General features: G+C 42.4%; 1 protein-coding gene across 9 annotated transcripts in view; it reads right to left on the minus strand.

The window, feature by feature from the left end:
- LOC102931788 (EF-hand calcium-binding domain-containing protein 6) overlaps positions 1-24,616 on the minus strand; it is a 97,558-nt gene that overhangs the window by 56,875 nt on the left and 16,067 nt on the right. For 8 of the 9 annotated variants that reach the window (XM_043546082.1, XM_043546076.1, XM_043546075.1 and 5 more), the window contains 10 exons: positions 19,762-19,871; positions 18,745-18,845; positions 18,430-18,507; positions 15,206-15,382; positions 14,449-14,586; positions 12,988-13,088; positions 11,087-11,229; positions 9,613-9,809; positions 6,771-6,878; positions 4,801-4,866 (listed from right to left, as the gene is read on the minus strand). In XM_043546082.1, coding sequence (XP_043402017.1) covers positions 4,801-4,866; positions 6,771-6,878; positions 9,613-9,809; positions 11,087-11,229; positions 12,988-13,088; positions 14,449-14,586; positions 15,206-15,382; positions 18,430-18,507; positions 18,745-18,821 — 1,085 coding nt within the window. In that variant the 5' untranslated portion in view covers positions 18,822-18,845; positions 19,762-19,871. The remainder of the gene's footprint in view (positions 1-4,800; positions 4,867-6,770; positions 6,879-9,612; positions 9,810-11,086; positions 11,230-12,987; positions 13,089-14,448; positions 14,587-15,205; positions 15,383-18,429; positions 18,508-18,744; positions 18,846-19,761; positions 19,872-24,616) is intronic. The other variant, XM_043546083.1, reaches the window with a different exon arrangement.

Here is a 24,616-nt window from a genome sequence, read left to right on the forward strand (position 1 = left end):
CCTGTTTATCTGAAGGCTTGATCAAGTATTTCAGGATTTGGTGTAGTGTGTGTGTGGGTTGTGCACCGGGGCAAAGATTCTCTGAAGAAATCGCAGCAACTGACTTGCGATTTAGTTGCAATCAGAATGGATCCAGAAGTGGATCTCTTGTGTGGACTGCTCCAGGCTGAGGTTGATGGTGGGATGGGAATTGTTGAAATCATGGTGGAATTCCTCAAAGGCTTCTTTTCCATGGGTCCAGATGATGAAGATGTCATCAATGTAGCGCAAGTAGAGTAGGGGCATTAGGGGACGAGAGCTGAGGAAGCATTGTTCTAAATCAGCCATAAAAATGTTGGCATACTGTGGGGCCATGCAGGTACCCATAGCAGTGCCACTGATTTGAAGATATACATTGTCCCCAAATGTGAAATAGTTATGGGTGAGGAGAAAGTCACATAGTTCAGCCACCAGGTTTGCCGTGATATTATCGGGGATACTGTTCCTGACGGCTTGTAGTCCATCTTTGTGTGGAATGTTGGTGTAGAGGGCTTCTACATCCATAGTGGCTAGGATGGTGTTTTCAGGAAGACCTCCGATGGATTGTAGTTTCCTCAGGAAGTCAGTGGTGTCTCGAAGATAGCTGGGAGCGCTGGTAGCGTAAGGCCTGAGGAGGGAGTCTACACAGCCAGACAATCCTGCTGTCAGGGTGCCAATGCCTGAGATGATGGGGCATCCAGGATTTCCAGGTTTATGGATCTTGGGTAGCAGATAGAATACCCCAGGTCGGGGTTCCAGAGGTGTGTCTGTGAGGATTTGTTCTTGTGCTTTTTCAGGGAGTTTCTTGAGCAAATGGTGAAGTTTCTTTTGGTAACCCTCAGTGGGATCAGAGGGTAATGGCTTGTAGAAAGTGGTGTTGGAGAGCTGCCTAGCAGCCTCTTGTTCATATTCCGACCTATTCATGATGACAAGAGCACCTCCTTTGTCAACCTTTTTGATTATGATGTCAGAGCTGTTTCTGAGGCTGTGGATGGCATTGTGTTCTGCACGGCTGAGGTTATGGGGCAAGTGATGCTGCTTTTCCACAATTTCAGCCAGTGCACGTCAGCGGAAGCACTCTATGTAGAAGTCCAGTCTGTGGTTTCAACCTTCAGGAGGAGTCCACCCAGAATCCTTCTTTTTGTAGTCTTGGTAGGAAGGTCTCTGTGGGTTAGTATGTTGTTCAGAGGTGTGTTGGAACTATTCCTTGAGTTGGAGACGTTGAAAACAGGATTCTAGGTCACCACAGAACTGTATCATGTTTGTGGGGGTGGAGGGGCAGAAGGAGAGGCCCCGAGATAGCCCAGCAGAAGAATCTGTCGTAAGAGTATAGTTGGATAGATTAACAATATTGCTGGGTGGGTTAAGGGAACCACTGTTGTGGCCCCTTGTGGCATGTAGTAGTTTAGATAGTTTAGTGTCCTTTTTCTTTTGTAGAGAAGTGAAGTGTGTGTTTAAATTCTATCTGCTATCTTCGAGACACCACTGACTTCCTGAGGAAACTACAATCCATCGGAGGTCTTCCTGAAAACACCATCCTGGCCACTATGGATGTAGAAGCCCTCTACACCAACATTCCACACAAAGATGGACTACAAGCCGTCAGGAACAGTATCCCCGATAATATCACGGCAAACCTGGTGGCTGAACTATGTGACTTTCTCCTCACCCATAACTATTTCACATTTGAGGACAATGTATACCTTCAAATCAGTGGCACTGCTATGGGTACCCGCATGGCCCCACAGTATGCCAACATTTTTATGGCTGACTTAGAACAACGCTTCCTCAGCTCTCGTCCCCTAATGCCCCTACTCTACTTGCGCTACATTGATGACATCTTCATCATCTGGACCCATGGAAAAGAAGCCCTTGAGGAATTCCACCATGATTTCAACAATTCCCATCCCACCATCAACCTCAGCCTGGACCAGTCCACACAAGAGATCCACTTTCTGGACACTACGGTGCTAATAAGCAATGGTCACATAAACACCACCCTATACCGGAAACCTACTGACCGGTATTCCTACCTACATGCCTCCAACTTTCATCCAGACCACACCACATGATCCATTGTCTACAGCCAAGCTCTACGATACAACCGCACTTGCTCCAACCCCTCAGACAGAGACAAACACCTACAAGATCTCTATCAAGCATTCTTACAACTACAATACCCATCTGCTGAAGTGAAGAAACAGATTGACAGAGCCAGAAGAGTACCCAGAAGTTACTTACTACAGGACAGGCCCAATAAAGAAAACAACAGAACGCCACTAGCCATCTCCTTCAGCCCCCAACTAAAACCTCTCCAGCGCATCATCAAGGATCTACAACCTATCCTGAAGGACGACCCGTCACTCTCACAGATCTTGGGAGACAGGCTAGTCCTTGCTTACAGACAGCCCCCCAACCTGAAGCAAATACTCACCAGCAACCACACACCAAACAACAAAGACACTAACCCAGGAACCTACCCTTGCAACAAAGCCCGTTGCCAACTGTGTCCACATATCTATTCAGGGGATACCATCATAGGGCCTAATCACATCAGCCACACTATCAACGGCTCGTTCACCTGCATATCTACCAATGTGATATATGCCATCATGTGCCAGCAATGCCCCTCTGCCATGTACATTGGTCAAACTAGACAGTCTCTACGTAAAAGAATAAATGGACACAAATCAGACGTCAAGTATTATAACATTCAAAAACCAGTGAGAGAACACTTCAATCTCTTTGGTCACTCAATTACAGACCTAAAAGTGGCAATTCTTCAACAAAAAAACTTCAAAAACAGACTCCAACGAGAGACTGCTGAATTGGAATTAATTTGCAAACTGGATACAATTAACTTAGGCTTGAATAAAGACTGGGAGTGGATGGGTCATTACACAAAGTGAAACTATTTCCCCCCATATTTATTTTCCCCCACCCCGCACTGTTCCTCAGACATTCTTGTCAACTGCTGGAAATGGCCCACCTTGATTATCACTACAATAGGTTCCCCCACCCCACCCCCGCCGCTCTCCTGCTGGTAATAGCTCACCTTACCTGATCACTCTCGTTACAGTGTGTATGGTAACATCCATTGTTTCATGTTCTCTATGTATATAAATCTCCCCACTGTATTTTCCACTGAATGCATCCGATGAAGTGAGCTGTAGCTCACAAAAGCTTATGCTCAAATAAATTGGTTAGTCTCTAAGGTGCCACAAGTACTCCTTTTCTTTTTGCGAATACAGACTAACACGGCTGCTACTCTGAAAGCTTTTCTTCTGTTTATACTTTATTATCTTTGACAAACTCTATCTCGTGTCCTTTTATAAGCTGAATTTAGTTAAGATATCTATTGTGCTCGGGAATATTTAAGGTAAAAATACATGTTAGCGCAGATGAAGAGCTATACACTTACTGACAGTACTCTTTACCCTCTCTTCACTCAAACCAATCAGTGGAAATTTTGCCTGATTGAGCATAGATAAGGAACACTGAATCCAGCCAAACATCTGCAAGCAAGACTGATGGCTTCCCCTAAACAAAGGGCACTCCGCCATCTAGTGGCAAAGATGTTTCAACATTAACAAAACTTGCTTTAAAAAAATCAAATTGAAACGTTTGCACACATAACTCTTTATTGTGGTTCATTTTTCAAAGGTAATTACGGTGAAGCAGAAATATTATATTGGAGCTGGACACGGTATAAAAACCTAGTGAAATGGAATATAAATAGGTAGCCTTGCTGCCAGTACAAGGTGGAAACAGGAACCACACAGCAAGAAAACTGCTACATGCATTGAATTGAGATGCACAGTCAATTTTTATCTATCAGTCCACATTAATTTTCTGTCCACAGTCATGACTCTTTTTGTAGTGTGGTGCCAATCCTGTCCCAATGAGAGGATCATGCAGCACACCTTCAGCAAACCAAAGACTAGCCATTTTGTTTTTCATATAAACTTTCCCCTTCCACCATTTTGTTTAGAAGAAGCAGACCATATACCCAATGATAGCGGAATTTAATTTAGAAGCAAATAAGTAGAACTAAGGGAGAAACCATGGTATCTAAGAATGGTCAAATATGATCAAGGGATAATCAACAACAAACCACCTGGTCTAGGTTTTCAATACACTATGAACGGAGAGTGATCATTTCAAGGCAGAGGGCATGTTTGTTTGGCCAGGTTTGGGAGTGATTTTATTTTACGGATTGGAGATTCTGTTACGTTCTGTTAAAGCCTGATCCTGTGAGAAGCCAAGTACCTCACTCCCACTGACTTCAGTGGGAACTGAAGGTGATTAGGACCTTGCAGGATCAGGCCTTTGTTTTATCATTTATCAGTTTTAATTGGTGTAAGGCACTGAGAGGGCCTGATTCTCTGCTCCATTACACCAATTTTAAAGTGGTTCCACTCCATTGAAAACACCGGGGTTGCACTGGCATAAAACCAATGGAGAGTCAGATCCAGTTATTTTTTATATAACACCCCCCTTTTTTATCTTAAGAAGATTCAAACTGCTCTTTTCACACAACTGTAGTTTGAAAGAGAAAAAGGTGACTCAAAAAAAACCTATTATTTCCCTTCCTCCTCAACGCCTTTGGTCATTTCACATGGCCTCACCGACACTGAAATGCCATGTGTTCATGCCACGGAAACATGCAGTGGCAGGCAATGTGAAAAGCTGAGTGTTAAAGAAACATCCCTATGAAATTAAAACTTGTGTACAACAACTTCATGATCATAAATGAAGGGAACAAAAGAAACTCATTCTTACCTGCTCTCAATTGCTGCTTGAAACTCCTGCTGACTAATGACCTCTCTCTCCAACCTGTCAATTTTTCTGAGAAATACAGAAAAAGGGATCAGACCCAATGGTGTTCAGAAAACATATTATCCTGCATAGTGAAAACAAGTGAGCCCTAGATTAGTGAAAGGACACAACTATAAGATCATTTTGGCCGACATTTCATGACTCAGATAGACAGCCCAATACCATTCCAAGGTTTCTTCTATGTTACGTACCTTGTGCGATAAGGGGCAAACCCTGCCCCTTCTTCCACAAGTGTACAAGGCCCTGCCACAGGAGAAGTGGTCTGGCTGCACTGTGCACAAATGGGGCATGACTTGAGGAGTCCATCTTTCCAGGGTTTACTTTATGCACAGCTGCTACACAGAGAGCAGACAGTGGGTCAGCTGGCAAGAGAAAAGAACCAGCAAATATGATGATTCCTGAATCCATTGGTCAGGGAGGGTGCAGGCACCAGGGAGACTACTCCCCATATGAGGCTGTAAGGGAGAATTCCTACTTCCTTTACCTCAGCTATACATGAAAAGTGGTCACTGCCCTAAATCCTGTCTCCAGGAAAGTTGGACTAGTCTGACTATGCATTGGGGAATTCCTTGAGAGCTGAGGGGCAGTCAATTATTTTTTTGTCAAGGTCCAAATTTCATGGTCAAGGTATAGTCAAGGGTCAGACTCCACAGAAAATAAAAATCAACAATAATGATAATAATAATAAGTAAATAAAAAGATTTTGGGGTTCAAAAGCATCTGGCTGTCCGGGTTTGGCCCGCAGTCTATCTATTGATTACCCCAGTGTATGGCATATCAGTCGGAAACCTTCAATGACTTGCATCTTAACAGAACGCGCTGACTGAACACACCAGTGAATCATTTAAAAGGCACACTGGCAAGAGTTACAGGCTAAACAGTGATTTTAACGGTCTGTCTATGACTAAGAACAAATCCATCAGCTCCCTCAAGGCAAGGCCTGTACCACAGAGAGTCCCAGTTTCTAGCTGAGCTCCCGCAGTAATAAACACAGGGCCTGGGATCTATTTGTAACTGTGGGCAAATCCCAAGGGACACCACAGCCTCATGCAGCTAAGGAGAGAGTGGGCATAGGTGGTTTTCCAGCACCTTCCTTGACCCTAGGAGCCACCAGCACAAGTTCTAGCAGCTTGAGGGAGTAATGAGCAAAGCTCTTCATAACACAGAGCACTCCAGCCACACACCATACAGTGGGGGTGCCAGGAGTGGGTGATGCATAGCCAGCTTCCCCAGTTCTATACCACCCAGGGGTTCACCTCCATAAGGAGCATCCTCAACTGGCTATTTAAGCCACCTTTCTGTCATCTTTACCCTGCAGGAGCAGGCAAAAGTGGCAAAGTGGGGCTGAGGATCTGGCACTTCAGTTTTGCCTGCTCTCATGGGGACTGAGGGCACCCTGCACTTTGCAGGGTCAGGCCCTATGGGGCAACTCTCACTACGAGGCAGAAAGGTCTACTAGGGGCCCGCAAATGCCTAAAAATATATGTTTTAACAAAATAAACTAAGAGTGGTCATTTCTTTACAATCACTCACACTTCTCTGAAAAGGAGGTCGGTGATGATGCCACTTTCTCAATAATATGGATGCTTTTAATGAGATCTTGATTAGCATCTGGAACCCTTGCTAAGGCTCCAGGCCTGCAAAGGGATCTTATCTGTACAGAACCCCACTGCAGAGTCCAACTGATATCAACCTATGCAACATCAATAACCCTGCAGGGGGATCCACACAGTTGCACCCCTGCATATTGCAGGATCAGGGCCTAAAACATTGTCTCCTGTAAAAACTCCTTCTCTTTCATTCTAAATTTGTATTTCCAGTGTTCATGGATTCTCTCTATTTTAGCACCTTCAACAGTTCTAGCTCACAATTGGTCATAAAAATAACAAGAAAAAATTTGATCAGACCCTTACTGGAATGTGGCCAAGAGTGAAAGGAAATCAGACTGAAACAAATTTGCCAACTTGGCTTCAATTGCAGTCAGAGTGGAAGCTGGGCTGATGCTCCCTTCACGATGAAATCTACAAAGGATGCAATTTAAAAGCAAGGATTAATACAGAAATCACACATACCTTCTCTATTCTATCGATATTCTTGTGCTGCAGCTAGAGCTAGTCAAGAGTTTTCTGACAGAATAGTGTTCCACCCAAAAATCCAGATTCAATGGAACTGAAATGCTCGCTGGCTAGCCAGCTCCCAGCTCTGGAAGGTGCCGAGAGAGAATAAACATGGAACAACACAGTGCCATAACTACAGTCACTTTCCAAAGTATAACCACGCTTTCAAAAATAATGTACTAGCCCCCACCTCTCCATACACATTATGGCTAGAAGGTTTGATCTGTGCTATTGTTCAGGAACTGGCTGCGGATATGAATCACTACAAACACACCTTTGGTGTGCTTTACAATAATTCCATTCTACAGCTTACAGGCTACCATTACTAGGACAGACAGACCACCGATGGATGGTGTGTTGGAATGTTATTTCTAGATGTTGGTCTGAGAAGAAGAAGAAGATAAGATACTCTTCTGGGCTCAGGCATTCCTGCACACCCTGCGGGCTCTCTAAATCATGCTAACACAGAGCTTCTTTTAGTGACACCAAAAGCCTCTGTGGCCTGGTCGGGATGACTGAGGAACAGAAAGCAAGACAACAATTACAAAAGTTATACACGACAATCATGTTTTAAGAGAAAAATATTAAGGCCAAATCCTGGCCTTACTATTATGATGTGCATTCTTAGGTAGGTCAGTGATGATGGCTAAGCAAAGAGCCCTGAAGTCATTATGCTAAAGCAGAGCAAAATAGGATTAGTACAATGGGCTTAAGCCAAACCCCACTGACATCAGAGAGAGTTTTTCCATTTATTTCCATGGGCTTTGGATCAACCCAGGGTGCTCAGCTATGCCCCCTACTGCTGTTCCAAACCAGAGTCACATGCACTTCTCTCAATGCCTGCTGACAGGGTGTGCACCTGTGCAAGGGCTCAGGCTCTGTACCATGCTCCCATTCTAGTACATCACACCAGCTTAGGGCTATGGAGTGCCTCCAGATATGCCAGCCAACTCCTTCAACTGCTCATGGAAATACGAGGTGTCTTCTGTACTGCTTCTGCACAGATGCACTAGCGGAGAATAGGGTCACCTGTCCTCTTCCCCCATCCAGTGCTCCAGCACAACAAGACACATCAGAATTTTGCTCTGAGCAATAGAACATGACAGTATCTTTCTAAGAATTTATACAAACTTCAGATGAATCTGATGCAAGGACCAAAGGCCCAAGTTTTCGTAACCAATGAGAACAGTAATAGTTCCACATGATGATGATAAAAATCCAGAATAAAATCTGAATTAACTTCCTGTGAGTCTCCAATACACCTGGTCTGATTTGTTTATATTTTAGCTTGTAACATATCTGGGCCACAGGCTGTCTTGCACAGCATCAAGCATATTACTGGTGCTTAGCAAATAACGAACAACAGTAACGACAGCGTTGGCCACATTATTTTGTTGTAAATACAAAATGGTATTAAAGACATTTTAAAAATATGAAGATTTGAAAAGGAAAATGGTATTGACTATTTCTGAATAATAAACTTCATTTCAATGGAGTAAGTATTTCATTAAATAGGATGGTGAAATAATTCATTTACTCATGGTCCGTTACTTTTCTGTTCACATTTTGTTCATGTTCAGCCGAATTTTGTGACAGTCTTTAAAGTTCTTCTGGTACTGAAACTCCCACAGCAGAGGGCAGGAGAACAGCACGCAGGAAGCATGGCTCAGACTGACAAGGGAGTCTCTCCCAAAGACTAAATGGAAGTTTTACTGTTTGTTACCATGGCTATTTCAGGTTACTTATCTTGTCATGGAGGCAGATTCAGTCAGCCCTATCTAGTAGTAGTTATCTCCAGCTTTCCAAATCATGCAAGCTGCAGAAGGCCATGGCTTATGGCTCTGTACCAAGCCACTTATTCAGGGGAAAAGTCATCCTGTTTCAGAAGGCCAATGTTAAAATAAACTTGTGCTTGCTGGAGAACTGCTCTGGGGAAAATGAGCCTAAGCAAACTTGTGCCTCTCCCACTGTGGTACAATATTCCCTAATGGTCCATATCCCAGTACCCCTATTCCAAATGGGAGCCATGCAGCACACGGAAATTTCTATGAGCCCCAGTTCAGAATAACCTCTAGCCCTCAGTGGTGCCCACGATGAGGGACGTGCATTGTCCTGGTTTAAGGGACGGTTTTCTTAAAAACACAAACCAACAAAAACCTTTGCATTGAGACCTTTCCCACTCACCAGAAGGGAGAGGTTCTCTTTGGGGATGTGGAGGGAGAGGGGAGCCCTGCTGTAATTCCATCTGCCATTTTTCCAGGAGCGTTGTAGGGGGAAGAGGGTAAGGTGTAGGCTTGATGAGCCACTGGATGACAGAAACAATGCTGTCGGCCAGAAATGCAATATTTCAGCCTTTTAACTCTTCCCTGGTTGTCATTGTTAGTCAGGCAAGAAAGCCTCCACTTCACAAAGCACCCCATAAAAATTAGGCGCAGCCTCCACAGATGCAGAGCATAGGAGGCCTGTGGAAATCACAGAGGCGACTTTCAACTGCATACGGACCGTTAGTTTGCATTATCACTTCTCTCTCTGATCAGAGTCATCGGGCTTAATTCTACCTTGTGAAAATGGGTGCAGCTCTACCAAAGCCATGTAATCAGAGAAAGCAATGATAAATAAGCGATGACTTCATACGAACTTATGCTTGGGATTAGAGAGAATTTTGTGTGTGATCCCTCTGTCACTACGATCCTGGAAGTTCCTTAGAAGATCCAAATAATTGATCCCAGTTTGGCTGTTTTCAAGGCCACATCTTGTCAGGAAAAGGTTAAAATCCTCCTTTTTGAGATGCATGTCAAATTTTTGTAGGATTGACAAGAAGGATTCTTTTCCCACCTTCCAAAAAACAAAACAAAAAAGAAAGAAGTGAATCAGATATCACCCTATTTAAATAAAACTTTAATATGAAGAACATCATTGATGAGCTTTCTCATTACTTATTCTGTTGCATGATCACTGCATTTATTCAGTGTTCAAGGGCCACATTCAGCCACCTTACTCATAATGGGCAAAAATCCCAGCTCTACTGAAGTCAATGGCAACGTTCATATTGGCTTCCATGGAGCCAGGGTTTCATCCAGTGAACAGTACTTTACTCCATGAGCAGTCCCATTGATAGGAGTTCTCCCCCCTGGAGCAGGCTTAGCTTAAGGCCTATCTGCAAGCCCCACAATTGATGGCATGTCAGGAATGCATTGAGTAACCTTGTAAATAACTCTCTAGTATTATTTTATTATTTAATAAATCTTCATATAGTTTATTACAGGTCTGGCTACAAGCATTGTCTTTGGTGTGAGATCTAAGGGAAAATGACCTGGGGCAAGTGAGTGACTGGTCCTTTGTGATGAGGAATAACTTGAATATTGTTGTGATTCTTGGTCTTAAAGGCGATCTACCACAGAGATATGCTCCCATGCGTGGCAAGATAGGCCAGAATGTCCGAGGGTACTGTCTGGGACCCCGTTTAAGGCTGATAATGTGCCTGAAGAGTTTGCATTTGGTGCAGTTGATTGGTGAAATTGAAGTTCAGAATTCACAACCAATTTGGTGTTTGTGCCCTGGTTTTTAACAGTCTGCCCTGAGTTGATACTCATACTCTTGGGCCACCATTGGGATCTTAATAAAAAGTGTCAAGAAAGAAAGTATAATGAATAGAGATTGCAAACACTTCGGGTTTGTTTGTTTGTTCTTCTCCTTTATATTTTATCAGCCTTGCTAAACTGCTTGCCTTGGTCCTGCTTTTCTAAATGTTTGGAATAAACACTTGCTACTCAAATTGTTAGTGCCTATTAATATAAATGGGCCATTTTCTTATTAGAAGCATCACATCCACCATAGCTATGGATATAAACATTAATGGATACATTTGCCAGAAATTCAGCAACAAAAGTGGAGATTACTGCTATGCTGGTAAACACAAAGGACCAAATAATGCTCTTCTCGCTTATCTAAGTAACTCTACTGAGTAATCCCAGCTGGCTGGTTAGTGTAGTGGGGTTTGGATTCAACAGTCCTTGCTTCACATCTCATTACAGCCCACACGATACCTCCAGATCATTTGCTGTGGGCGCTTCCCCACTTAGAACCGATTCACAGACCAAAAAGCATTTTACCTTGCCTGTTTTTTGTGGGTCATGTTTTTCAAATTCTTCTTTCATGTTTCTAAATCCTTCTCTGAATTTATCTTTCAGCCACCTTTCTATGTCAAGTGAAGCTCTGCGTTCCCACTCTGCTTTCGAGATTTCCCTGCTTTGTCCTTCAGTCGTGACATAGAAAGAAAAGTTTAAACATTATTTATTTAATATTAACAAAAAGAAGATGTTGAGAAAGATAATAGGACTCTAATGCACTGAAACTGTGTAGTACTGAAGGAGTCAAAGGATGGAAAGACAGCAGTAACTCTCCCTGACTTAGTTACGATAAGCCCTACTGATATGCCTAAGTGGTGAAACAGCCATCTTTCTTCAATCAGTGATGCCTCCTGTTAATTAGGCCACAGCCCAAGACTCATTCAGGTGTTCCAGGTAATTTTTTTATCCAATTAAACTTAAAGACATCACTTCTCTGCACCTTGCACAACTCCTTTGTTGCCTTCTTTGCAAAGTGTTTCTTGGGTGTAAATTTAACCATGATCAGATTTGCAAATGACACTAAATTTTGAGGGGTAACAAACACACAGGAGGACAGAACTAAAAATCTTTCCAACTCACTGCAAAGTGAGATGGAAAGATTAGAGCAGTGGGGATTGCAGGGAACAAGCAGAGATCTACATCTACAGCAAAATAAGCAACAAAGATACAATGTGAAGAGAAATAACCATGCAGCTGCACTGGTTGCATTTAAGTGAAGTTATCTTCATCTTGTCTCCAGTAGAGTGAATATGAGGAATCAGGACCGGACAGTTAGGAGGGGAGGTGTCCCATAAAAGGATCTCAAGAAGTGGTGTACAGAATAAAAAAGTTTGATGACACCTGTTCTACAGTGCAAGCCAGCATCAATGCAAGCTTCCCCACACTGCACCACCAATGTGCTTTAACCCTGACCTCGAGGGACCACCCTGAGATGTGAGAGAGCAATTCCTCTTCCACAGCCATTCAGTCTTTAGTCTCTGCTCATTGGGGAATTCAAGGCAGATCCTTCATATACCAAGCCACACATTTGTATGCATCTCTGAAACTGAAGGCAGAGAGCATTAGGTTCCCAATGTCCACCCCTAAGCTAGAAGGCTGGACCCTATGACAGAGACTTACATTACAGGTACTCTCACTGCAGGTCTGATTGCTGTATTTGTAATATATTTGCTAATGTACGTGTTACCTGATCAACTGTCAGACCTGTTCATGATGATATTGCCCTCTTGTAAGTGTTGTATAAAGAGAATAAAAGCCTTACAGATATTTGTAACAAAGGTTTTTCTTTAACTAAAGTAGTAGATGCCTACGTTTTTGGAACCAAAAGTCCTGATGATTCTACCCCTGATGTTGCAGACAGGTAATTGAGCAGGTAACCATGGTGTCTGTGCATAGGTAACATCATATAGTGCAGGATATTTAAGTAAACACTGATACAAAGAAGAAAAACTCCTGGAACCTAGGAAAGGCAACCAGTATAATCACCTATAAGTATTCTAAAGACAATACTTGGAGGATCTAAATTGTTCAGTGCTTAGATGCTATTCTGATAAGTACTATAGAAAAACCTCAGAGAGAATGGTGGAGGATGGTGTTAGTAAACAACAAATAAGGTGGAAGATTTGTGATGTGGATACTTAGTCCAATAAGAACTGAACTAAAACCACAAAATTCATTTCACAGAGGCTACCAGACAGCCAACAGACAGAGAGTAACTATTTTAAGACTTGACTACTTCTGAGCCAGTTGTCTAGAGGTGTATCCATAACCAATCCCACAAGTAATTCCCTTTCAATGACCGTTTTTTTCTGATTGCCATGAAGGTTACTGAAAGCTATGGATTCAATTACCAGATATATTGTTTGGTTTTTTTTTTTTTTTACCAGAAACTTTAGCGTTGTTTGAAGATCCATTTTGGAGCTTAGCTCCTAATTTTTTAAGTAGTATATCTCCTTTCAGAACTCCTGTTCCTTCTGTGTCATATCTGCAAAAAGCAAGAGGAGAAAGCCATTATCAGATTTAGCTCCTTTCTTAGAGAACAGTTCATGCTTCCTCGGCATTTGTCATCTTCCTGTGAACATCAAGCACTGACAAAATGTCAGCAGAGTTAACCCAGTGGACCAGGTTTTCCAACAAACAAAAACTGAACAATAGAGAGACGACACTCCCAGCTGTCCCCATAATATTAGATAAAATAGAGGCAGTGGTACCTAGTGGTAAGCACATTAGCCTTCTATTGTAATAGATAAAAGAATAAAATCAATAGGCCGATTCCTGAGTCCTCAACTGCCCCCCATTCCTCTGCTTCCACTGAGAGCATGGAGCAGCAGATGGGCTCTGCACCTCATGTTCAGGAGTCATGATTTGACCTAATACCATATACTTCCAATTATCTGAAACCCTATTATCCAAACCTCTGCAGTATTACTCACTCCCATGACAGCAGGGCTGCGAAGGGACCCCGGTGTGGTCACAGGGCCAGTGACACCCGATCCTGGCAGGCACAAGGTGCAGGGAAGGCTGCAGTCTGGCAAGGCAAAGCAGAGTCTTCGGAAGGGAGGGCAGCACAGGAAGCCGCTGTCATGGGAGTGAGTGAGCAGGTCCACGACTGCAGAGGGCTCCCTGCACTGCCCTTTCGATTATCCAAACTCCCAATTATCTGAATAAAATCTGGTTCCCCAGGCTATTTGGATAATTGGGAGCATGCTGTTATAATAATACTTGCACTTACATAGCCCCTTCCATCCAAGGATCTCATAGCACTTTACAAACACTGATAATTCTATAAATCAGGTTTATAATGGAAACTACAGTATGAATGATCCTTCCTTGCAGCAGACCTGCTGTTATAACTATATTGAACTACGGAAAATTCATGTGACCAGTATTTCTATGGAAAGCATCATCACACTGCTTTTGCACCAGTTAAGAAACATTGGTGCTTGCCTATTGGATGCACTAACTGGTTACCACATACTGGAGCAGACCCTGTTCTGCAGCTACTTTATGTGTGGAACTCCCAATGGCTTCACTGAGAGTTCTGTATGCAGAGCAGCTGCAGATTAGGGCCCATGAGTGGTCAGCGGAATCCTCTACCCTGTGCCTGGACTAAGCATCTTCCCTGTGGCTAATATGATAGGAACTAGCTCAATGACAGTGAAAGTGGCTATTTGTATTTCTGACTTTGACCAGTTTCTCTCCATTTACCTTGTCCTCCCTTATCTGGCCCCACACCAGCATCATACACACATACCCTCACAAGTCCGCCACCTAACACCAGAGTGGTGCTCTTTATTTTTTAAATGGGAATGAGAATATTATCTAAAACTTGAATCTGATGTTACCTTCTCCAAAGCTTTTCAAACTCCTCATTTCCAATGTGAAAACCTAGTTTGTTAAGTATGTTCTTAAACTCAGGCACCAGAATCCTGATGTCATCACCTGGGTTCTTCTGGGGCATCAGATCAGCAATATCCAGGGACCTATTTCCAACAGAAGACAATATGATCCTTGATACATTTCACCCTTATGAAACTTACCCTAGGCCTGCAACACAGAAATTCCTCATTCTCTTACGAACACAGAATCATAACATTTTGATTTAAAAGAAAAAAAAATTGATCCTGATATGTACTTGGGGGTTTCTCTACAGTTGCGTCATGCCTTAGCAGTGGAAAAGAATCAAGAAGGTAGGTTTGGTTTGGGTTTCTTTTTAAATCCTCAGACAGTGAGTCTTGAGCCCTCTTTATATGGTCCACTTTGTAAAAAGATGCTTCCCCCTCCCTCCTGATCCCATTCTACAGATTTGGATGCTGCCAGGATCAAGCCTGATAAATCCTGAACCTTTTACCAATGAGAACATTTAACATTAGAAGAAACATATCAAGGGATGTGGTAAATTCTCCATCACTTGGAATCTTTAAATCAAGATCGGGTGACTTTCTAAAAGATATACTCTAGTTCAGCCACAAATGGTTGGGATTGATGCAGGAATCACCAGGGGAAGTTTCTGGGATCAGTGTTACACAGGAGGTCAGACTAGATGATCACAATGGTCCCTTCTAGCCATAAAATCTATGATTGCTGCAGAAGCGCTTATACCTTTGTTTTGCTTTTTCTTTCAGTTGTGCATGCACCTGTGAAGCAGTCATCATGACTCCACCCCCCTGTCTGTGGTTGATGGGATCAAGCCAGGCTGGAGCCCCAGAAGTAGCAGGATCACAAATTGCTGCATATAACTCTTCAAACTTGATAATGGCTTTGTCCTGTAGCTTAAGCCTGTTACAATACAGGGTTGTGAATGTTTGTTTTTAGTTTGCATTCTCTTCAGTGACATAAAAGAGACAGATCACGTACTAACGGAGGAGCAGACCAAAGAAATCAAACTTCTTCCTTTGAACACTTCTTTCTTCCACTACCTCAGCTCACATACAGAGGAGAAAGCCATTAAGTGGCAATGACATATATATTAATACTTGCATTAAATGCACTAAAATTAGTTGGTATTAACTCCATTAACATTCAACTAGTGATTGACTATGGCCAGGCTGCATGCACCACAACAGTGGAGCCCGATGACATCTCAAAGTTGGCTGGCAAAAGATCATATTGTATATGATTCAAAACCGCAGATGCAGAGCCTATCCAGCCTAGCTTGAGGAGTTCCCACTGCCCTATGATTAAATGCATCACCACCACCGCCAGAGTAAGATTTTATTCTTTGACAGTTTTCTTCAAGTTGCAGCTAAGCCCCAGGTTGCCAGGCAGCAAGCACATCCCAACTGCCACCCAGCAGCTGTAATCAGCTTGCCCTCCCCTGCACACGTCACAGGAAGTCCCACCACAAGGGGTTCAGCAGACAGTAGCCTCATGGTGCCTGATTGGCTCCCTCCCTTACACAAACCCAGGAGGCATTCAAGTAAGTGTCCAGGCACAATGTGGATCATTAGCTGCCATGTCCACACTGCATTCTCTGTTCCTTATCTCCTGGTATTGACCTTGGCTTTGACCTCAACTACCACTCATACCCCAGAACACCCACACAGATTCTGATATTAGGTATTGACCTTTGGCCTAATCCTCATCCAGTCTCTAGCTCTGCCCATCAGCCTGATTATTGACCCTGATACTGACTCTGAATCCCGGTGGTTGTTCCTGCCTAGTGAGCTCATGCACTAGTCTCACCTACCTTTGCACAGAATCCTGACACACTCTTTCTTCTGTGCAGTTTGTAACAAGAATGATCATCTATAGTAGACGTAAGAGAACAGCCTTAAGACAAATGCTGTTACACTACCATGATCTGATCCTTCATGAATAATAACTCCATATAGCTTTAAACTGGGGTGAGGAAAATTCAAGTTGATGTGGCCCACCCAAGAAGAATTCTGAATGCTGCTGTTGCTACTACATCTACACTTACTTTTAAAGAGGAGATATTTACTAGGGACTAGGGGTCTGATCCAACAGCAATAAAAGACTCCAACTGCCTTCAGTGGGGGGGCCTCAAGCACTATGTTCTTCAGTGCCCTATTTTATAATATTCAGTTAAAAACTCCTGTAAGAAGGCATTTCAATCCAGTCTGCCACTGTACACCTTTAATATGGCTTTTTGATCAGTTAAACAAAAATAAGTTGTCTAATTTGATTGCGCATGTCTTAATTTGCCTTTTCCCTGAAAAATATAGAGAAGTCATATTGCAGTATACCGTGCTTAAATAATGAACACTTAAATATTTTAAATGGAGCTACTCATATAATGAAAACATGTATTTGTGGATCATTTATACACTGGTTGATAGCGGGGGGTGGAGGGAATGATCAATCAACCATTAACCCCCATTATTTGCTCAGTTCTAATTGTAAGTAAGCCTGAAATTACATCCACAGTGAAGCAGACATTACAGTGCTATGAGGTATGCACAGATGTGAATGGATGTAAGACAAGGGAATTCACACACAGTGCCTGCAATTGTTAATATAATACACAAATATTATTTCTCAGTAACTATGTAATGAACTTATTTCACTAGTGTAATGCAGGTTATTTGCCTGCGTACAAAGCTATGACTCAGTGAAAGGATTATATTACTGTCATAAATCACTTCAGGTCCCTATCCAATTTATGAATGGCGCAAAACAAAAGAATAAAATGAGATTCGAAAAGATAACTGTGATGAAGCTCACATAGCGAGGAATAACGTGAAGCAAAAATCATAGGCTGGGGAATTATGGGCCATGCAGTAAAAATATAGAGAAGGCTGTGAAGGTTATTGCGGGTAATACATTGAAGAGGAGCCAAAAGTGTGATGAAGTCATTAAAAAGGAAACAATAGCAGGAATAATTCAAGCAAATTATTGAGGAAATTATTCCACTTTACTTCATGCTTATTAGGCTTCCAGGTGAATTACTGCTCTCAGTTTGGCATATCATTTTTTGTAAAGAAAAATCAATTGAGAAGAGTAAAGAAGATGTTTAGAAAATAAGATCCAGGAGAAAATATTAAGAAAACTGAAGGATAAATCCAACTCAGTTTTCTCACACCCTGAGGGTATTTTAGCTGCCAGAATATGAGAAGGGATGTTATGAAAGAGAGAGGGATCCTTATTCTTATTATCAATGAAGATAAATCAAAAAGTAATGGTCAGAAGGGAAAACATAAGTAACTTATTAACTTTACAGGCTGCACTTATACCAGTTTTGCCCCCGTGTTATGCCACTGGTTTAAAAGGAGCTATTTACATGATTTACATCAGCGTAAGAGAGAGGACAGTAGCTCCACAACTCTTAGAACAGTTAGGCGATTGAACAAGATGCCAAGATTGCTTATAGAATCATCATCACTGGAAGTATTGAAAGCTCAACTTGACACCCATCCATCATAGGTAGCGTAGGAATAATAAAATCCAACTTTCACGGAGATGGACAGATGACCAACCCAAAGGATTGTCCCTTTCAGCCCAAAGGATTGTATGAAGAATGAGTTGCAGGATTGGCATCAGGAAATCTACTTTTAATAATTTTGCTTTTTAAATACAAAACTGCACTCTCCCTCTTATAGTACAATATTTTTCAGACCATGTGATTTAGAAAAATGCATCTGTGCTTTATAGTCACATCATTATATGGTTTCCAGTTTGAAAATACTATGCTGGCAAGTGAAAGATGAATTTCTTGAGTAAGGAAGAAAATTGAGAGAAGGGGGCTATTGCAGTAAAGCCAGGTCTGCCACAGTCAAAATGGAAAATTTGCTCATATTTATATTATAGGTTATGAATAGTGGAAGTCTTTTGCCACCTTCTTTAGCTTTTATCTGATCACATACCTTAGAAGAAGTTGCTGATACTGCTTGAAGCTGATATACCTTCCAAGAAATTTGGTCAGCATCATTAGTAGCACATCTCTATGAATGAATAAAAGTAAGAAATATATTGATCCAGTACACCTTCATACATTGATAAAAGACAAAAGTGGGGAAGGGGGAAGAGAGGGAATTGGGAGGAAATATAAAGTATTTCATGGTACTAAATATATGGAAAAAGACCACTGGCTTTGTTTCATACCTTTAGTGATACACATGCAAGTGTCAAAGTTAAGTAACAGATCCCGGACAATGCAATCTCCTGTGTGAGGCACATACCTATTGACCTGCCCCTTGCCCTCAGGGTCATTGTTTTTGAACAGTTGTCTCATAGTAAAATAGCCTCCAGATCTCATTTTTTCATGCAAAATGTGCTCCAGCTTAAATAAAAATAAATTTGATACACATTCAATAGCAAATATACAAAAAACACACACCTCTAATATGTATTTTTAACTCGATTTTTTTTCCTTAAAGCACAAGAAGAGGATGTTGACTGTCACTGACAAGATTATAAGAAATCAAAAATGAATAAATGTTCCACAATGAAATGATGTATCTTTAATAACCACCTGGAGGTGGGGGCGGGGGGGAAGAGTACTTTCGGTAGAGTCTTGAGCAGGAAAAGAAAAATTTACATTTTTTTCTACTCAGCTTGTAATATAGGCTTTCATGTACTGTTGCGCGGCTGAATTGAGTGAACCTTATTGGCATTGCCAAAATAAATATGATCTTTGCTTTCTGTGTTATCATTAAACCATGTGTTGCCAGGTTACATTCTGAGAAAACTACGAGCCCAGTCCTGAAACCTTTACTCAGTCTGTATTCAGAAAAAGTTTCCATTCCCCCACAAACAACAACATCATGAGGATGCCATTCAACATAGGTAAATTTGTTCTGAAATAATGGTGAAGGAGTGTGTACAATGTTTTAGAATTCAATTAATACTTATGGAGGATATTACTAGGTAACTGAATTATACAAACTTATGCTGACAGTTCTTTTCTGTTTGACAGAGAGCTTCTAAAAATCATATATTTTTAAAGGACTGGGGCTAGAATTTCCTGTGGAAAATATTAAAATTGAACACTGTAATATAAGTTAAGTTAGGTTATAACTATATGTCCTATCACCATGCTTGGCTTTCAGGGCAAAAGGAGGAGATGTATGTGTACCACCTTCAAGCCAATTCACAGGGCTTGCGGATAGATGCCATATTGGTACCAAGAAAGGTTTCAGAGTCAAATTTTATTCTTCCCATTTATTTACATGGACTGTATTTGATTAAAATCATACCTCATCAGCTTCAATCCTGAGCTGTCCCCCAGGCTGAGACAGTAAACTGGTCCTGCTGCTAGCAAAACTTGCTCTGCTTACTGCTGAGTTTCCAATGTCAGCTTGTTGGCCTGGGTCATAAAAAAAAAAATCAACTTTCAGAAACTATGAACAATGTATACCGGTAAAGAGAGCTAGTAGATAAGGCACAGAATTCAGTCACAGAGGAACCACCAGATCATCTAGTCTGACCTCCTGTATATCACAGGCCACCAATAGCATCAAGCACTCACACATTAAACCCAACAACTGAAATTAGACCAAAGTATTACAGCCCTCAGGAAACCTCATTTGCCACAGGGAGAGAACAGGAAGGACCAAAGTGCACCAGTGCCCACGGTCCCTGCAATGACAGGGAAATGATTCAGTGAAATATACCCAGATAATCCTGGCAAGTGACTTGCAGCTACACGCTGCAGAGGAAGGCACAGTCCCCCCCTAGGTCACTACCAATCTGACCTGTGGGAAAATTCTTTCCCAACCCCATATACTGCAATCAATTAGACTCTGAGCATGTAATCGAGAACCATCCAGCCAAGCATCTGAGAGAGAGAATGCTCAGTGCCACCTCAGAGCCCTAGTCCTCCATGTCCAATGTCAGTTCTCCAGCTGTGGTAATCTCCGATGCTTCACTGGAAGGAGATAAAAAACCCTCCCATAATACATTGGAGCAGGATGGGGAATATCTCCCTAACCCCTGAAGCATGAGCTTTAGGAACATAAGAAACAAACTGGAAGTGAGCCCCAGGGCAGTTGAGCCCTGCCCCCTACCATTACAAGCAACCCTGTCAGACAGCTGCATTCATAAATTTGTCCAGCTCTCTCATAAAACTAATTAATTTGTTTTCCCCCACAACTCCTATTGGGAGGCTGTTTCAGAACCTCACCCTTCTGCTGGTTAGAAACAGTCTTCTAGTTTCCAGACTGAATTTGTCCATGGCCAGTTTATACCTATTTGCTCTTGTGCCAACACTGTCCTTTAGCTTAAATAGCTTTTCATCCTCCCTAGTATTTAACCCCCAATGTACAAAAATTGCTTGTTTGTAGGAGTTCACCAGCAATGAAATCCTTTTGCTGATCTTTAGCTTAAATAGCTTTTCATCCTCCCTAGTATTTAACCCCCTGAGCAATTATATCCCATCTTCACCTTCTTTTTGCTAGACTAATCAACTCAAACTCTTCCAGTCACCTGTCATAAGATAGGCCTTCCATTCTCCTAATCATCCTAGTAGCTGTTCTCTACACCTGCTCCAGTTTAAATTCATCTTTCTTGAACAGGGTAACCATAACAGTACACAGTACTCCAGATGAAGATTTACAATAACATTAATGCTTCTCTACCTCTACAGGAAAGGGCAATTAGGAGACCTGGGTTCTAGTCCCATCTCTGCTACTGGTTTACTGAGTGGCCTTAGGCAAGTCACTTATTCTCTTTGTTTTATATTCCCTAAGCATATTCTACAGATAATGGGTTACATTTTGTATTACAGGTATGTCAATAAACAGAATCATAGATAAAAATGGAGGGCTCTAAAGGACCTGAAGAGGTTATCTAGTCTATCTCCCCATGCTGAGGCAGGACCAAGTAAACCTAGACCATCCCTCACAGGTGTTTGTCCAACCTGTTCTTAACAACCTCCAGTGATACAGATTCCACAACCTCCCCTGGTAACCTATTCCAGAGCTTAACTAACTAGAAAGCTTTTCTTAATATCTAATCTAAATCTCTCTTGCTGCAGTTTAAGCCCATTACTTCTTGTCCTACCCTTCATATCATGGAGAACAATTGATCACCCTCCTCTTCGTAACAGCCCTTAACATGTTTGAAGACTATTCTCAGGTCCCCCCTCAGTCTTCTTTCCTCAGGACTAACCATGCCCAGTTTTTTTAAACCATTCTTCATAGATCAGATTTTCTAAAGTTTTTATCATTTTTGTTGCTGTTTTCTGGACTCTCTCTAATCTGTCCACATCTTTTTTAAAGTGTGGTGCCCAGAACTGGTCACAGTTCCACAGTGGGACAATTATCTGCTCTGTCTTATGTCTGACACTCCTGTTAATACACCCCAGAATGATTAGCCTTCCCCCCAGTTGCTCCACACTGTTGGCTCATGTTCAGTTTGTGATCCACTATAACCCCCAGATCCTTTTCAGCAGTACTACCATCTAGCCAGTTATTCCCCATTTTCATGGGTGGTGGGTGAAGCTTCCCCTGGGGGAAGCTAGCTCCCTGTCCTGCCTCTTCTGCCCTGCCCAGACTCCACCCCCACCCTGCATCCCTCCTCCCCATCTCCCACATGCTGCGAAACCCCCCTGCCGGCCGTTCAACACATCCCTCCTCACTCCCCCACCACAGCCCCCCACCCACCCACCCACCACTAGACCCCCGCACGCTTGCTGCTCACCTCCTCACCCCTGCGCCTGCCTGCCACTTGCCTTCTCACCCTCCTAGACCTCCTCCACCTGCAGTGAGACCCTTACCCACATGCCACTCACCTCCTCACCCCCCTGCCCACCCACCACTCACCTTCTCACCCCCTACCCCACAAGACCTTCTCCACCTGCAGCGGGAGCCCTGCTAGCTCGCCGCTCACCTCCTCACTGCCCCCTCCCTGCTCGCAGCAAGACCCCTGCTGCTCACCTCCTCACTCCCCTACCCAAAGCTGGCATGCTGTATCCATCCTCGCTCCCCTGCTAGCATGCCGCATCCCTCTTCACTTCCCCGCCTCCACAGGGAAGTGGAGTGAGGAGGGACACTGAGAGCAGCTGGGACCTCCGAAGCGGGGGTAGAGTGGAGGAGAGGAGAAAGACTTACCATTCAGGCAGCAGCACAGTCGGTGCGGACCTTGGGGAAAGGGTGGAGCAGGGAGGGGAAGGGGCAGGGCCTAAGTGTAGTACTTTGCACTTGTCTTTATTGAATTTCATCTTGATGTTTTCTGACCAATACTTTAATTTATCAAGGTCATTTTGAATTCTAATCCTGTCCTCCAAAGTGCTTGCTACCCCTCCCACTTTGGTGTCATCCACAAATTTTATAAGATTACTCTCCTCTCCATTATCCAAGTGAATAATGAAAATATTGAATAGTACCAGACCGAAGACAGACCCCTGCAGGACCCCACTAGATACATCTTCCCAGTTTGACAGCAAATCATTGAGAACTATTCTTTGAATACTTTTTTTCAAACAGCTGTGCATCCACCTTATAGTAATTGCATCTAGACCACATTTCCCTAGTTTGCTTATGAGAATGTCATGTGGGACTGTGCCAAAAGCCTTACTAAAATCAAGTTATATTATGTTTATTGCTTTCCCCCATCCACTAGGCTAGTAATCCTGTCAAAAAAAAAGAAAATTAGGTTGGTTTGGCATGATTTGTTCTTGACAAAGCCATTTTGATTATTATTTATCAACCTGTTAGCCTCTACATGCTTATAAACTGATTGTTTGATAATTCGTTCCGGTACCTTTCCAGCTATCAAAGTCAGGCTGACATATCTATAATTCCCTGGGTCCTCCTTTCCCCTTTTTAAAGATAGGTACTATGTTTGCCCATTGCTAATCCTGTGAGTCCTCACCCATCCTCAATGAGTTCTCAAAGATAATTGCAAACAGTTACAGAACGATGTGAAGGAATCTTGGAAGTACTCTAGGATGAATTTCATCAGGCCCTGCAAATTTGAATAAATCTAATTTATCCAAATATTCTGTAACCCACTCTTTCCCTGTTCTGGCTTGTGATCCCTCCCCTTTGTTGTTAATATTCAACATTAACTTTTTTAATGAAGAAGGCTAAAGTAAAATAGGCTTCAAAGCCCTCTGTCTTCTTGGTGTCATCCATTATTACCTTCCTTCATCTTTCTCTTGCTCCTAAAGCATTTAAAAAAACCTTTTCTTATTGCCTTATTCTTATTGTACCTCATTTTGTGTCTTAGCTTTTCTGATTTTTCCCTACAAGCTTGTGCTATACTTTCTTACTCATTATTAGCAATTTGTCCATGTTTCCACTTTTTGTAGGATTCCTTTCTGATTTTCAAGTCATTAAAGAGCTCCTGATGGAGCCATATTTAGCCAGCTGTCCTGAACTCCTTTTTCCCTTAGATTTTCTTCCCATGGGACCTCACCTAACAGAGTCAGAGAATTTGTGAAGTCTGCTTTTTTGAAGTCCATTGTTCTTATTCTGCTGGGCTCGCTCCTTCCTTTCCTTAAAATCATGAAATCTATCATTTCATAAATCACTTTCACTCAAGTTACCTTCAGTCTCTATATTTGCAAACAATTCCTCACTGTTAGTCATAATCAAGGCCCAAATGGCTGACCCTTGGTTACTTCCTCCATCTTCTAAAACAAGAAGTTGTTCCCAACACATTCCAAGAACCAACTGGAGATTTTTTGTTTTGACATATTACTTTTCCAACAGATATCTGAGTAGTTACTAAAATTCCCCATTACTTTCAGGTTTTGGATTTTTCTGTTATTTGTTCTAGAAATATCCCCTCCACTTCCCCCTTGGATTTGGTGGTCTGTTGCAGACACCTACCATGATGTCACCCCTGTTTTTTTCCCCTTTTACCTTCACCCAGACATTTTCATCTGGTCTGCCCCTAACCTCCTTTTCACAGATTTATAGACTCCGTGGCCAGAAGGGACCATCATGATCATCTAGTCTGACCTTCTGCACATCCTTCTGGATCACAGAACAAGTGAATACATTGTTCATGTACAATGCTACTCCTCCTCCCTTTTCTTGCTGCCTGTCCTTCCTGAACAAGCTATACCCCTCTATATCAATATTCCAGTCAAGAGATTTAGTCAAC

This window comes from Chelonia mydas, chromosome 4, assembly GCF_015237465.2.
Source record: "Chelonia mydas isolate rCheMyd1 chromosome 4, rCheMyd1.pri.v2, whole genome shotgun sequence".
NCBI lineage: Eukaryota > Metazoa > Chordata > Testudines > Cheloniidae > Chelonia > Chelonia mydas.